Source organism: Cavia porcellus, unplaced genomic scaffold, assembly GCF_034190915.1.
Source record: "Cavia porcellus strain 051 isolate PalLab524CR breed Dunkin Hartley unplaced genomic scaffold, mCavPor4.1 scaffold_19, whole genome shotgun sequence".
In the NCBI taxonomy this organism is placed as follows: domain Eukaryota; kingdom Metazoa; phylum Chordata; class Mammalia; order Rodentia; family Caviidae; genus Cavia; species Cavia porcellus.
This window is the reverse complement of record NW_026947502.1, coordinates 43,223,564-43,236,656: the sequence shown is the minus strand read 5'-3', so window position 1 is coordinate 43,236,656 and position 13,093 is coordinate 43,223,564. Positions and strand designations below refer to the sequence as shown.

General features: G+C 43.7%; 1 protein-coding gene across 1 annotated transcript in view; it reads right to left on the bottom strand.

Moving 5' to 3' along the window:
* The window catches only part of LOC100721539 (maestro heat-like repeat family member 5), a 39,345-nt gene that overhangs the window by 17,827 nt on the left and 8,425 nt on the right, over window positions 1–13,093 (bottom strand). The window contains exons 9-13 of the mRNA XM_063231362.1: window positions 12,448–12,570; window positions 12,264–12,340; window positions 11,495–11,636; window positions 7,706–7,801; window positions 5,621–5,725 (exon numbers count right to left, since the gene is read on the bottom strand). Of these exons, the coding sequence (XP_063087432.1) occupies window positions 5,621–5,725; window positions 7,706–7,801; window positions 11,495–11,636; window positions 12,264–12,340; window positions 12,448–12,570 (543 nt within the window). The remainder of the gene's footprint in view (window positions 1–5,620; window positions 5,726–7,705; window positions 7,802–11,494; window positions 11,637–12,263; window positions 12,341–12,447; window positions 12,571–13,093) is intronic.

Below are 13,093 nucleotides of genomic sequence, written 5' to 3'. Positions count from 1 at the left end.
AAGAAGAAATTAAGCAATACCTACAAGCAAGCGAAAATACAAATACAACTTACCAGAATCCTTGGGATGCAATGAAAGCTGTCCTCAGAGGAAAATTTATTGCACTGATATTCCATAACAGGAAAACAGAATGAGTACAAATAAACAACTTGATGTTACACCTGAAACATCTAGAAAAAGAAGAGCAAGTCAAGCCCAAAGCCAAAGAAGAGAGGAAACTATAAAAACCAGAGCAGAAATTAATGCAATAAAGACTAAGAAAACAATCCATAGAAGCAATGAATCAAAGAGTTGGTTCTTTGAAAGCATAAATAAAATTGATAAGCCCCTAGCCAACCTTATTTTAAAAAGGGAATAAAAAGCTCAAATTCATGCAATAAGGAATGAAAAAGGCAAAATCACTACAGACTCTGTAGAAATACAGAAGATCATCAACAACTATTTTGAAAACCTCTACTCTCATAGGTTTGATAACATAGAAGAAATAGACAGATTCCTAGAAACAAATGAAGTACCAAAGCTAGGTCAAGAAGTTGTAAAACTGCTGAATAACCCAATCTCTATTAATGAAATTGAAAATGTAGTTAAGTCCTTACCTACAAAGAAGAGCCCAGGCCCACATGGATTCACTGCAGAATTCTACAAGAAGTACAAAGAAGACTTAATGCTGACACTACTCAAACTCTTCAATGAAATCGAAAGGGAATCAATCCTTCCTAAGTCATTCCTGGAAGCAAATATTACTCTAGTACCAAAACTGGAGAGAGACTCAACTAAAATAAAGAACTACAGACCAATCTCCCTAATGAACACAGCTGCAAAAATCCTCAGTAAAATATTGGCAAATAGAATGCAACAAATCAAGAAGATTATACACAATGACCAAGTGGAATTCATCTTGCAGGGATGGTTCAACATAGGTATAGCAATAAATGTAATCCACCATATCAATAAAACCAAAAGTAAGAATCACATGATCATTTCTATAGATGCAGAAAAAGCTTTTGATAAGGTCGAACATTCATTTATGATAAGAACCTTACAGAAAATTGGAATAGATAGTCTTTACCTCAATATAATAAAGGCCATCTATGACAAACCCACAGCTAGTATCATACTAAATGGCCAAAAATTGAAGGCCTTTACATTAAAATCAGGTACAAGACAAGGATGTCCCTTATCACTGCTTCTATTTAATATAGTACTGGAAATACTAAACAAAGCAATTAGACAAGAGAGAGAAATAAAAGGGGTAAAGATAGGAAAAGAAGAAGTTAAATTATCATTATTTGCAGATGACATGATACTCTACATAGAAGACCCCCAAAACTCCATTGAAAGACTCCTAGATATAATAAACAAATTCAGCAATGTAGCTGGATATGAAAATCAATACTCAAAAATCAATAGCATTCCTATAGACTAACAATAAAATCACTGAGAGAGAAATAATAGAAGCCACACCCTTCACACTAGCAACCAAAAAAAGAGAAATATTTAGGAATTACTCTCATGAAAGAAGTGAAAGACCTATACAGGGAAAATTATAATACACTGAAAAAAGAAATTGAAGAGGATCTCAGAAAGTGGAAAGACATCCCTTGCTCATGGATAGGAAGAATAAATATTGTGAAACTGGCCATTCTCCCAAAACTGTTATACAGATTCAATGGAATCCCAATCGAAATACCATCAACATACCCATATATTTAGAGAAATAATTCCTAAAACTCATCTGGAACCAGAAGAGACCTAGAATAGCAAAGATAGTTCTAAACAGCGAATGCAAAGCAGGAGACATCACAATACCTGACTTGAAGTTATACTACAAAGAAACTGTAGTAAAATCAAGAACAGACTGGATTCAAAACAGAGCTGAAGATCAATGGAACAGATTAGAAGATACAACCACAAGTACAAACACACTCAACCACCTTATCTTTGATAAAGGAGCCAAACATGTTCACTGGAAGAACGACAGTCTCTTTAATAAATGCTGTTGGAAAAACTGGTTTTCCACATGCTGAAAACTAAGACTAGATCCATGCCTATCACCATGTACTAAATTTAAATCTAAGTGGATCAAAGATCCGAATCTTAAAACAAAAACACTAAATTTATTGGAAGACAAATTGAGTAAAAAACTTGAAGACATAGGAGTAGGTAGAGAATTCATGAACAGGAATCAAACTGCATGGGAAATACTTCCCAGAATCAACAACTGGCAACATGTCTTATTAAAAAGTTTCTGCATGTCAAAAGAAATCTCTAGCACAGTGAAATGAAAACCTACAAACTGGGAAAAAAATCTTAGTGAACTGTCCCTCAGACAAAGGACTTCTGTCTAAAACATATAATTTTAAAAAATCAGACCCCCAAAATTCAAAGATCCAATCCAAAAATGGGCATCTGAGATGAATACATAATTCTCAGATGAAGAAATACAAATAAATACATGAATAAATGTTCATCATCATTACTCATCAGAGAAATGCAAATTAAAACCACACTGAGATTCCATCTCATTCTTGAAAGAATGGCCAGGATCAAGAAAACCACCAACGACAAATGCTGGAGAGGCTGTGGGGGAAAAGGATCTCTCTCCTGCACTGTTGGTGGGAGTGTAGACTGGTGCAACCATTGTAAAAGCCAGTCTGAAGATTTCTCAAAAAGCTCGAATTAGAAGTCTCATTTGTTCCAGCTATTCCACTCTACTTCTAGGCATATTCCCAGAAGAATTTAAAGCATCATACCACAGTGATATATGTTTACCTGTTTATAGCATCACAATTTGTAATAGCCAGATCTTGACCAAATGTATTCTTTTTTTTTATCGGTACGGGGGATCGAAATCACGACCGCCTGCTTGCAAGGCAGGTGCTTATGCTACTGAGCTAAACCCCCAGCCCAATAGCCAGATCTTGGAAACAACCTAACTGTCCATCAACTGAGGAAAGGATAAAAAAAAGTTGTAGTATTTTCATACAATGGAGTACTAGCCAGCTATAAAGAATGATCACATTGAGATATTTATAAATAAATGGGCGCAGCTTGAGACCACACTCTCAAGCAAAGTAAATCAAACTCACATGTATAAATACTGAATAGTTTCCCTAGTGTAAGAAATGATAACAATGCATAGAAGTATGTGGTAATCATGATTCCCCATTATATTGCTTATAATGTTTTCATTCATTAATTGGAATGGTTTTATTCTGGGCTGTTTGATTTTATTGTCTGTGATGGTATGAATAGCTATTTTGAAGAAAACAAAACATCATAATAGCTAGTGCTGATTTAATATTATCTTGTTTTGAAGTCCCATTAAGCTTTCGTTCTTCTGTCTCCATAGGTCTTAACATGTATCTTATTGGATTTTATTATATGTGATAGTACAAACAAAAACTTTTATAGACAAGGAGATAATATAGAATCCATTGTTCATTTTCTGTTAGTTGGTTCTAAGTACCCTGTAATACTGTCATTCTCTTGAATGGCTTTACATTGTCTTGATATGTTTGATGCTACAGTATATGAAGTTATACTCAAATATTTCAAGGAAAGAGACTCTATGGTAACTACTGTTATGTCGGGATATCTTGCAGTGAAACACTATGTTGCTTAAATTGTTTTGTTCTGACCTGTCCTGTTGTGTTGTTATGTCCTTTTTTATTTTTATTTTTTTAATTAAGGGAAAAAATAAATTTAAAAATAGCAAGGATATATTATAGTAACCACTTTGATTTCCTATTAACTTGATTTGAAGCCCTGTATTGCTCTCACTATCTTGTTTTGGCTGATTTTTACTCTATTCTGTTTTGCTTGATAGTATCAAGTTTGTTGGTATAGGCAACTACTTTGAAGACAATAAGATTCACTATGATGCTCATTCTGGTTTGACTATTATCTTCTTTTGAAGTCCTGTAATGTCTCCAATGTTTTGATTTAGTTGGTTTTGTTCTGTACTATTTTGTTCCACTTTATTATAACTGATGATATAGGCAATTCTTTTTAAGATAGCAAGAGGCATTATGGTAACCTAGGTTGATCACCTTGTATTCTGTTTTTACACCATGTACTATATCCATCCTTTTGATTTGACTGACTCTGTTTTGTTATGTCACATTTGGTTTTATCCTCTTCAAAAAAGAAATAGTAAGAACTGTGGGAGTAATAACACCAAAAATGTGTAATTGTTATTGTAAAAAAGAGAAGAAAAGAAAGTGCTCTAAAGGATATAACGACATGTATATTTAAGATAGATGACCATATTACTCAGTTTTGTTGGATCATTGAACAGAACTATTTGCAGTCTCACTGTTTGAATGTCCACTTTGCATGCTTTAATTTTGTAACTTGAACAACTATGTAATATGTAATCTATTAACTAGTGATTTCTTACTGTTCATTTTTTTGAAATTGTGTATTACTTGTACCATTTTTCTGTTTTTTTTTCTGTTTCTCTTTAAATAAATTTTTTAAAAAAAGTTTTCATTTCTCTTCAGTACCTAGGGATGGAACTGTGTGGTTAGAGTTAAGCCTGTGCTTAACTCTAACAGAAACTTCTGGAAGTTCTGCTGAGTGGTTGTCACCATTCGCACTCTCACCTCGCTGTGTGGTGTTTCTGGCTGGTCCACTCCTGCTACTCTTGGTATCAGCAGCCTTTGATTCTACCCTCCTACTGGGTCTATGTGGGTATCTATCTCATCATGGTTTTGATTTGCATTTCTTTTGTAATGAATTAGGCCAGGCCTGTATGATTTAATGTGCTTTACAATATGCCTATCTAAATATTTTTCCCACTTGAGGACCTGAGCTATCTTTTTACCGGGCCACAGGAGCTTATTATACTTTACAGATACAAGTCCTTTATTAGGTACCCCCACTGTGCATTTTTCCTGGTCTGACTCTTGTCTCTGTTTCTAATTTTGATGAATTCTATTTAATCAATATTTCCTCAACAGCTACAGTCTTCTACATTCCGTCCAGGCAGTCTCTGCCTGTCCTGATTGTGTAAAAGGATCTGTCTTCCTCCATAGATGTCACGGTTCTGGGTTTGCACCCAGTTCTGCTGCTCCCAATGTTCTTTTGCTTCTGCTGTGAGCTGGGACAATGCTGTTCTTATAAGGAACTCTGCTTGTCCCTGCACTCCCTGGCCAAAGGTTTTCTTTCCTGCTTAGCACCTCAGCAGGCAGCAGCAGAAGGTCCTATTGCTTTCTTTTTGCTCATGTCTTACCAACGCTGACTTGTTTCATCTACAGAATTGCTTGGCTTCTCTGGTTCCTCCTAACACTGTGGCCTTCTTGTACCCTTAGAGGGTTGTTTCCTCTGGGATCACTCTTCTCCCAGATAGCCATGGCTCCCTCCCTTCCTGCCTTCAAACATTTGCTCCCTGCTAGTGGTAGCCTTCTTGTCTAATGTCCTTCTATTTAAACTGCAGCTGCCTCTGGCTTGGCATGGGACTCAAGGCAGGGCCTTTGCCCTCTGCCCCTTATACCCAGTAGCTTGCATGTGCACAAACTATTCCAATTCTTGGAAGCTTCTGGAATGGTCTACTGGGTAGACATCTACCTTCCACCCACCACATAAGTGCTCCCTGGGGCATGGGGCAGAGACTCACTGTGGACTTCAGGATGTCCTCCGCGTACTGCAAAAGCAGGAGAGTAGACTGCACAGCCCGCTGCCGCTCATGGCTCTCGACTGACTGTAGCCAGTGCTCCATGTGCTGGGTTGAAAGAGTAGGTCTGAGGACCAGCTCCTGTAAGCCTGTCTGCATCCCAGTTCCCACCCAAACCTGTGTAGGACTGACTGATAAGGGCAAGAGTGGCCAGGCAGACCATCACACAGGTCCCTGTTATGCAAGAACCAACTTCTCCAGCTGAGGAACTACCTCCCAGGTTGGGCTTGGGGCCACCTGAAACACGAGACCAGACTTTTCCTGCTCTTGCACAGGAAGCACAACACCAACCAACAAGTCCACAGGACACCCCCTAGGCATCTTCCAGTTTCACTCAGTTCTGACATTGTCACTTGGAAATGGATCAGATCCCCAGGCTGAGGGCTCAGTACTTGTGATCACCCCAACTATGGCAGCTAATGGCAGTAAATGGAGTATATTGACTTATCTTTCATTATAAAGGGCACCTGTACACTCCTGAGTGTCTGAGGGTTTGGGGGTAGGTAGATCATAACCAGGGCCAAGTACAAGGGCCAAGTACCATATACGTTCATAACACCATAGGCCATACTAGAGCTTCCAGATCTTCAAGAAGCGTGAGCTCTGCGTCTCTGGAGACAGCATACCAAAGGCCTCATGCTATATAGGCACAGGATGGGGAGCAGGGGAGACCACATAAAGATCTTAGAAGCCTCTTTCCTCTGTTTCTTGAGTCACTTCAAGGATTTGGACACAGTCTCTGTGCCTGGTATTTCCTTTGGATCTGTCTGCCTCTCTAGTACTGCTTATTTCCCCTGTCCCTAGACTGTCTTGTTCCTGGCTGTACCTCTGGCTCCCTGGATGCTGTCCTGTCCCCGAACTCCAAACAGAGATGCTAACTATTGACCCCCACATTTGGGGTTCTTTCTCAAAGGGACATTGTCCAACAGGGCAGAGGCAGAGGAGACATCTGTATCCTGAACTGGTTAGCTGTGGCTCCACCTAAGCCTCAGCCCCACTCAAGCTCTGGTCAGTGGCACCTACAGTAAGCACTGTGAGCTTGACAGAGCCTCAAATGAGACTAAAGCCTTTGACAGTGGGGAGTCTGGCTCCTCAAACTTTTTGTGGCCACCCTGCTAGAAAATCCACAGAAATGCAAAGGAGTATGCCTGATACCCCTCAACCCCAAGCTTGCCACAACCACCCACAAAACTGCAAAGGATTATTCCTGACATCCTTGAGTCCTTTCCTTGCCAAGGGTACCCATAGAACTGCAGAAAATCATCCCAGACTCCCTTCAGTTCTAGTTTGGCAGAGGACCATTGCTGATATCCTGAGTCCTGGCTGGGCTATCTACAGGCCTGGGCTGCACTCCAGCCTCCTTCACCCTTCCATGGGCCCCAGACTGTCACAGAGTAATCTAGGGCTGGACAAGTTCCCTTCAGAGCCAGGAGGAAAGCATCCATCCTGTGTCCAGCACCCACTAGCAGGCCTCACACTTCCCTTTCAGCCATATGGCACTCCTGGGGACGCACCTGTGCCTCCGTGTTCAGGGCAGGGCGTGGGATTACATAGAGTAGTCTTCCCCTTTCTCTAGCTCTAGTCATCAGCAGGTCAGAGGTGAATGTGGCCCTATCAGGCCTGTTTCCCTTATGGGGCCCTTCTAGGCTGCAAAGCTTGGCTCTTGCTAAATACAGCACCCAGGGCCAGTCACAGATGCTGTCAGCCCCTCCACGAGGGCATCTACTCCCACAGCACCCCTTGCCAGTGCAGAACATTCAAGCAGTAGTGTAGGAGCATGCAGAAGACAAAACTTTTGCATAGTTGCACAAATCATCTGCCGTCACTGAAGCCCTTTGATTCTGGAAACAGCACAGGTTCCCTTGGACCATACAGCAGGACCCCGGAAGTGAGACTTCATGCCTGACTGTGGAGCTGAGGTAGGATCCCAGGGATTTGATGTGTCCCTCTGCCTCCCACTTTGCTTTCCTCTCCTAGTCTATCTCATAGCACAGCGGGTTGCTTGGCTGGGGCTGGAGCCCACCTCACCTGCAGGAGGAAGCAGACCTCATTCATGCTGGGGTTCTCAGACAAGAAGCTCTGAAGGAGCAGGTCGAGGGCGTGCACTGTCTTCTTGTATAGCCCCTAGTGGGAGAACCAGGTCAATTGGTATTATACCCTTGCCCTCCCTACCTCTGAGGCCTCTGGGTGTCTGCCTTGGCCCTGCCCCAGTGGTTGATGACAGACCCTGCAGGTAGGAGCCATGGGAAACCACAGAATCTGCCATGAATAGGACAATATAGGTATCTCAGGGGAGGGACACCCTAGTTGCTTGGGGAGGGTGCTCTTGCATATCTAGGACCTCTGTAGCTCCCTGCTGCTCCTCTCAATCTGCTGTGATCCTGCCCCTGGCCAGCCTGAGGGCTGCAGATTTCTTAGGACTCGAGAAGGCAAGACATGCTGTGGATGCAAGTGTAAGCACAACTGGAATCCTTCTCTCACAGGCAGAGCACTTCTTGAGCACAGGGACAACATGCGCCAGGAAATGGGCTCTGCCTCCAGGATGCCCATCACAGGTGAAGAAGTAAGCAAACAGCAAACATCCAACAAGAGGAGTGAGCATCTAAGCAAGTTCTCCATCATATGTTGGCTGCTGATTTTAATTGCCCTGGAGAAGGAGATGATAATGATGGTTAGCACGTAAAACAAAGACCCATGCCTAGCACCACACCGAATAGTGAAATTAGTTGCTTTTCCACTCAGTCTGGGAGCAAGTTGGAGCTGTCCACTCTCACCACCACTACTGAAAGCTGTACAGAAGCTCTAGCAAGTGTCATAAATTAAGAATGAGCTATGAAAAGTACCCAGATTTAAAAGGGAAAAAGTAAACTGCCTTTATTCAAATAAGTCATGCATAAAGTCAGGTACAGTGGTTCATGCTTGTAATCCTTGCTACTGGGGATGCTCAGACAGGATGACCAAGAGTTCAATGGCAACCTGGCAACTTAGAGTCTGTCCAAAATAAAAACTGAAAAGGGTTAGAGATGTAGCTCAGTTCCCCTAGGTTCAATCCCCAATTGCCTCAAGGAGAAAAGAAAAGTCATGTATAACATCCTATGAATTATCTTATGCGCATATGGGATGTAAACCCATTAACTTTTCACCAAAATGTGAAGGCAACTGAATAGAGAAATGATGGTCTTTTTAACAGGTGATTTGGGAACAGGTGGATACTCATCTGCAAAGAATTAAACTTCAATCTGTACGATATACCTTACAGGAATTAATTTTAAAAAGATCACAGATTGTTATGGACTGAATATTTGCATCCTTCCAAAGATATATGCTGAAATCCTAACCCCAAGGCGATGGTGTTAGGTGAGACATTCATGAGGTAAAGCCCTGGTGACGATAAGTTCCCATATGAAAGGGGCCCCAGAGACCTCTCTGGATCTTTTCCTACCAGTCAAGAACATGGAGAAGTCAGTATCTGCATCCTGGAGCAGCCCTCACTGAAGCCAGTCACCCGGTACCCTGATTTTAGGCTTCCACCATCAGAGCTGTGAGAAGCACAGATAGTTGCTTATAAGCTATCTAGGCTATATTTTGTTACAGCTACTCAAGTGGACTAGGACTTGGACCCAGGTAAAAATCCTGGGTACAAAACTTCAAGGAAGAAGTACAAGATGAAGTCTTATGACCTGGGCTAAGAAAATATATTTTCAGTACAATGGCCAAAACATAGTCCATGAAAGAAAAAGATAGTTGAGTCCATTTCCTCAACATTAACAACTTCTGCTCTTCAGAAGACAGTATTAAGAGGACAAGAAGCCACAAATTGAGAGAAAATATTTTCAAATCATGCATCAGATGGTCTCACATTTAGAATATAACAGGAAATCTAAACAGATAAAAAGTCCAGTGTGAGGAAGTAACCATTTGAGCTAAAGCCAACCCCTAAGAGGAAATCTAAAAGTTACCTAACACCTGAGGATTTCACCCCATTGTAAAGGTAGCTTTGACATTTGGATACATCACCAAAGGTAGAGATGTAAATGAGCACCTGAAAAGATGCCCGACATCATTAGAAGGAAACGAAATTCAAAATCACAGTAAGTTACACATATCAGAATGGTCCATGTGTCAGAGATGCATGGTACCCAGTGATGTCAAGGACAGGAGCCACAGGGATCTAGGGCACTGCTGTGGATATGATGTAGCACATGCTTTTTGGAAAACAGGGGGGCAACTTGCTAAAGAGTTAAGCATATGCCTGTCATGGGACCTAGCAATCATCCATAGGGATTCACTCAGCAAACCCTGAAACACGTGTCAGTCCATATGGAGACCTGAACATGAACGTTCACAGCAGCCTTCTGGGTAACAGCCACACCTGGAAATAAGCCCCATGCCCATCATCCAGACAGCAGGCACTGAATGGCAGCATATCCAGGAAGTGAAAAGGCCCTCAGCAAGAATGGTCTACCAGTGTAAGCCACAGCAACATCGCTGGTGAGAGGAAAGAACCAGTCAAAGGTAAATGAGTACTATATGATTCTGTTTATATTAAATTCTTCAGAGTGCAAAAGGATGCTCAGTGATGGAGTGGGCTAGTGTGTCAGTGGAGAGAGATGAAGAAAAACACCCACAAGGAACCAAGGGGAGGATCTCAGAGAGCACAGGAAGCTTTGGAGACTGACTTGATTTTGATGATGGATTCATATATATACCTGTAAAAATGTACACAAGTGTACACTCTGAATGCCTGAGGTGTTCTGTGTCTCAATTTTACTTTAATCGACCTTAAAACAAAATACTTCCTTCCTGAAGGTCGAGGGTTTGGCATCCTCAAAGTGTAGAAACTGGCTACTGGGACTCCTCTGAATCTAGAGACATTTGTGAAAGAAGGCAGGGCTGCTGTTCTGCCCTCCTGAGGGCCCTGGCACCATTCCTCAACTGTGGCAAGCCATAGGGATTGCCTGACACAGTCTGTCTGGTGTTAGAGCATGGCCTGTGGGAGGGCCTGACTAGCCTAATGACTGGCCCAGTAACTGCCAGGCCCAGATGAGCAGCAGAGGGCCAGGACTCCCACAAGACCGGCTGCCACTCCCTGGTGACCCCCCTGGAGACAGGCTTCCCCAGGAGCCCACCACATCCTCAGACCCCTGCAGGAATAAATGCCCAGTGGACATCCATGCTGACCTCTGTCTAGCAGATTGCTCCAGGAGCCCAGCACACACACACAGCACAGGTCTATTCCATGGCCTATTTGCTTTTCCTGATAACCAGGTTGTGGTTGTGGGGACATCCATCATCCACTGTTACTGCAGGCCCCACACAAGGCCTGGCACAGGGGGCAGACCATAGAGGCAGCTGCACCCCATCTGAAGACAGAGCTGTCCCAGTCTAAGGTGTAGTGGTGGTGGAGGGGACATGCTTTTGGCTCCTAGGATGTGACAAATCCTTGCTGTGTGCTAAGTGTGGGCAGGAGCAGTGGGAGGCCTGGGTATGCCGGCCTGCACATCTCTGACTCATGGCTCTGGAAAGGACAGGGTCCTGAGGCAGGAACATCCCCTGCCTACCAGGCTGAGGACAAAGCACCAGGAGCACCTGAGGCTGTGGGGAGTTTGTAGGCTCGGTGAAGCTGAGTCATAAAGGCTGAACAAAGCTCACAGAACTGCAAGAGACCCAGAGCTAGAGTTTCTCCAAGGTCATAGCAAGTCTGTGTTGCAGTCAGCATGGAACCAAACCTGGAATCTAGCTCCTTCCTTGAGCCCTCCCCCAAGCAGAGCCCAACCCCTAGCCCAAAGAAAGAGGATGGCTGGAGCAAGTGGTCACCATGACATCGATGTCAGGGGATGGGTCCAGTGAAGGTAGACTCCTGAACAGCTCCTTTGTAGGGGGCAGCATATATACACTTCGTAGGCAGACTTCTAGGACCCTGGACTTGACCCAAGGCTGGAGGCTGGGCCGCAGGTTGCTAAAGAAACCAGGGAAGACTCCTTTGTACAGTCACGACTTGGGTAGACCTGACTAGGGCTCCCCACAAATCTGGTAGGCACAAACTAGTGTCATCTGCATACAAGCTTGCCTCAGACTCCAGGTGGGCAGGGGAAATGGAGTGTATTTGGACTGGGAGGATCCCATGTCAACAGGGACTGCAGTCAACCCAATGCCTTGTCTTCATCCCTTGGGTTCTTTGGTACTTGTTAGAATCTTGGGGATTATTCTAGGGTTAAGATAAGGCTGTGAGTCCATTTAGAGAACATTGAGTAGCAAAGGTCAATACTTAATTTGTGGTTAAGGCCATGGTTTAAGGGGAAACACTGTCACGGCTTTTTGTGTGACCAGGGTGAGGGCTCAGCTGTGACTTAGAACAGTTTCAGAGGTAAGCTGGGTCAGGGCTCAGTGTGTGTCAGCATTATGAATGTATCTTAGTCATGAAATGAAGCAAACCTAACCTCCATGTGTGATAGGTCCCAGTCTCAGCCCACCCAACTCTGTTTTAGCACCTGGTGCCATCCCTGTCCCTTATCTTTGGCATGCTGAGCCCCATCCATCCTCAGAGGGCCTGGCCTGTCTTTGTCCTGGACTCCAGGGAAGTTACCTCAGTCCTACAATGACCAAGATGATCTTCTGCCGGGAGAGGGTGGCCAGGAAGTTGGGCTCTTCCTGGAGGATCCACTGGGAAGGCAAAAGGAGGCCCCAGTGGCAGTAGCATCTGGACCAGTCACTGAGCTTCTTCGCCCTCTGGGTGATCCAAAGGGCAGGATGGCTAGCATGTCACTCACCAAGAGACACTGGATGAACTCTGGTATCTGGGTGAACTTGTACCTCTGGACACCATAGTCCCGCCTGAGCACACTGGTGAGCAGGACAGCAGCCGAAAGGAAGTTGGCTTTGAGGACATCGTCCTATGGTACACAAGTGCCCAGATTAGGGGACAAATGACAGAAATCTTGTCACATTACCAATGTTGACCAGGGTGCCAGCTAATGCAGGTGCACACACAAGTTCAAACAGCACACCCCACAATCATATATCCCCATACCACATCCTCACATTCTTATCTACACAGTCCACACTCAGATATCCACACAAACACTCTCACACTTACATATGCTCATAGCACACACCCATACATACAAATCCTCATGCCACACCTTCACACACATCCAGAGAGGATACACAGAACACAGCTTATACACAACATATGTGCACCACACACGCAACATGCATAACGTGTATACTCCCTCCCCCTGCAAACCCCAGCAGCTCTGATGGTCCAGGGTGGTGAGTTCTAGGCCGTTTGCTGTGTCTCCTGGGTTTCTGGAGTCCCTGGATGGGGTTTTCTTAGATGTGAAAAGCACACAGCTTCCCCTGCCATCCTTACTGCCTGGTCCAGTTAGACCCTGTCTCAGCCACCTGCAGCCAGGG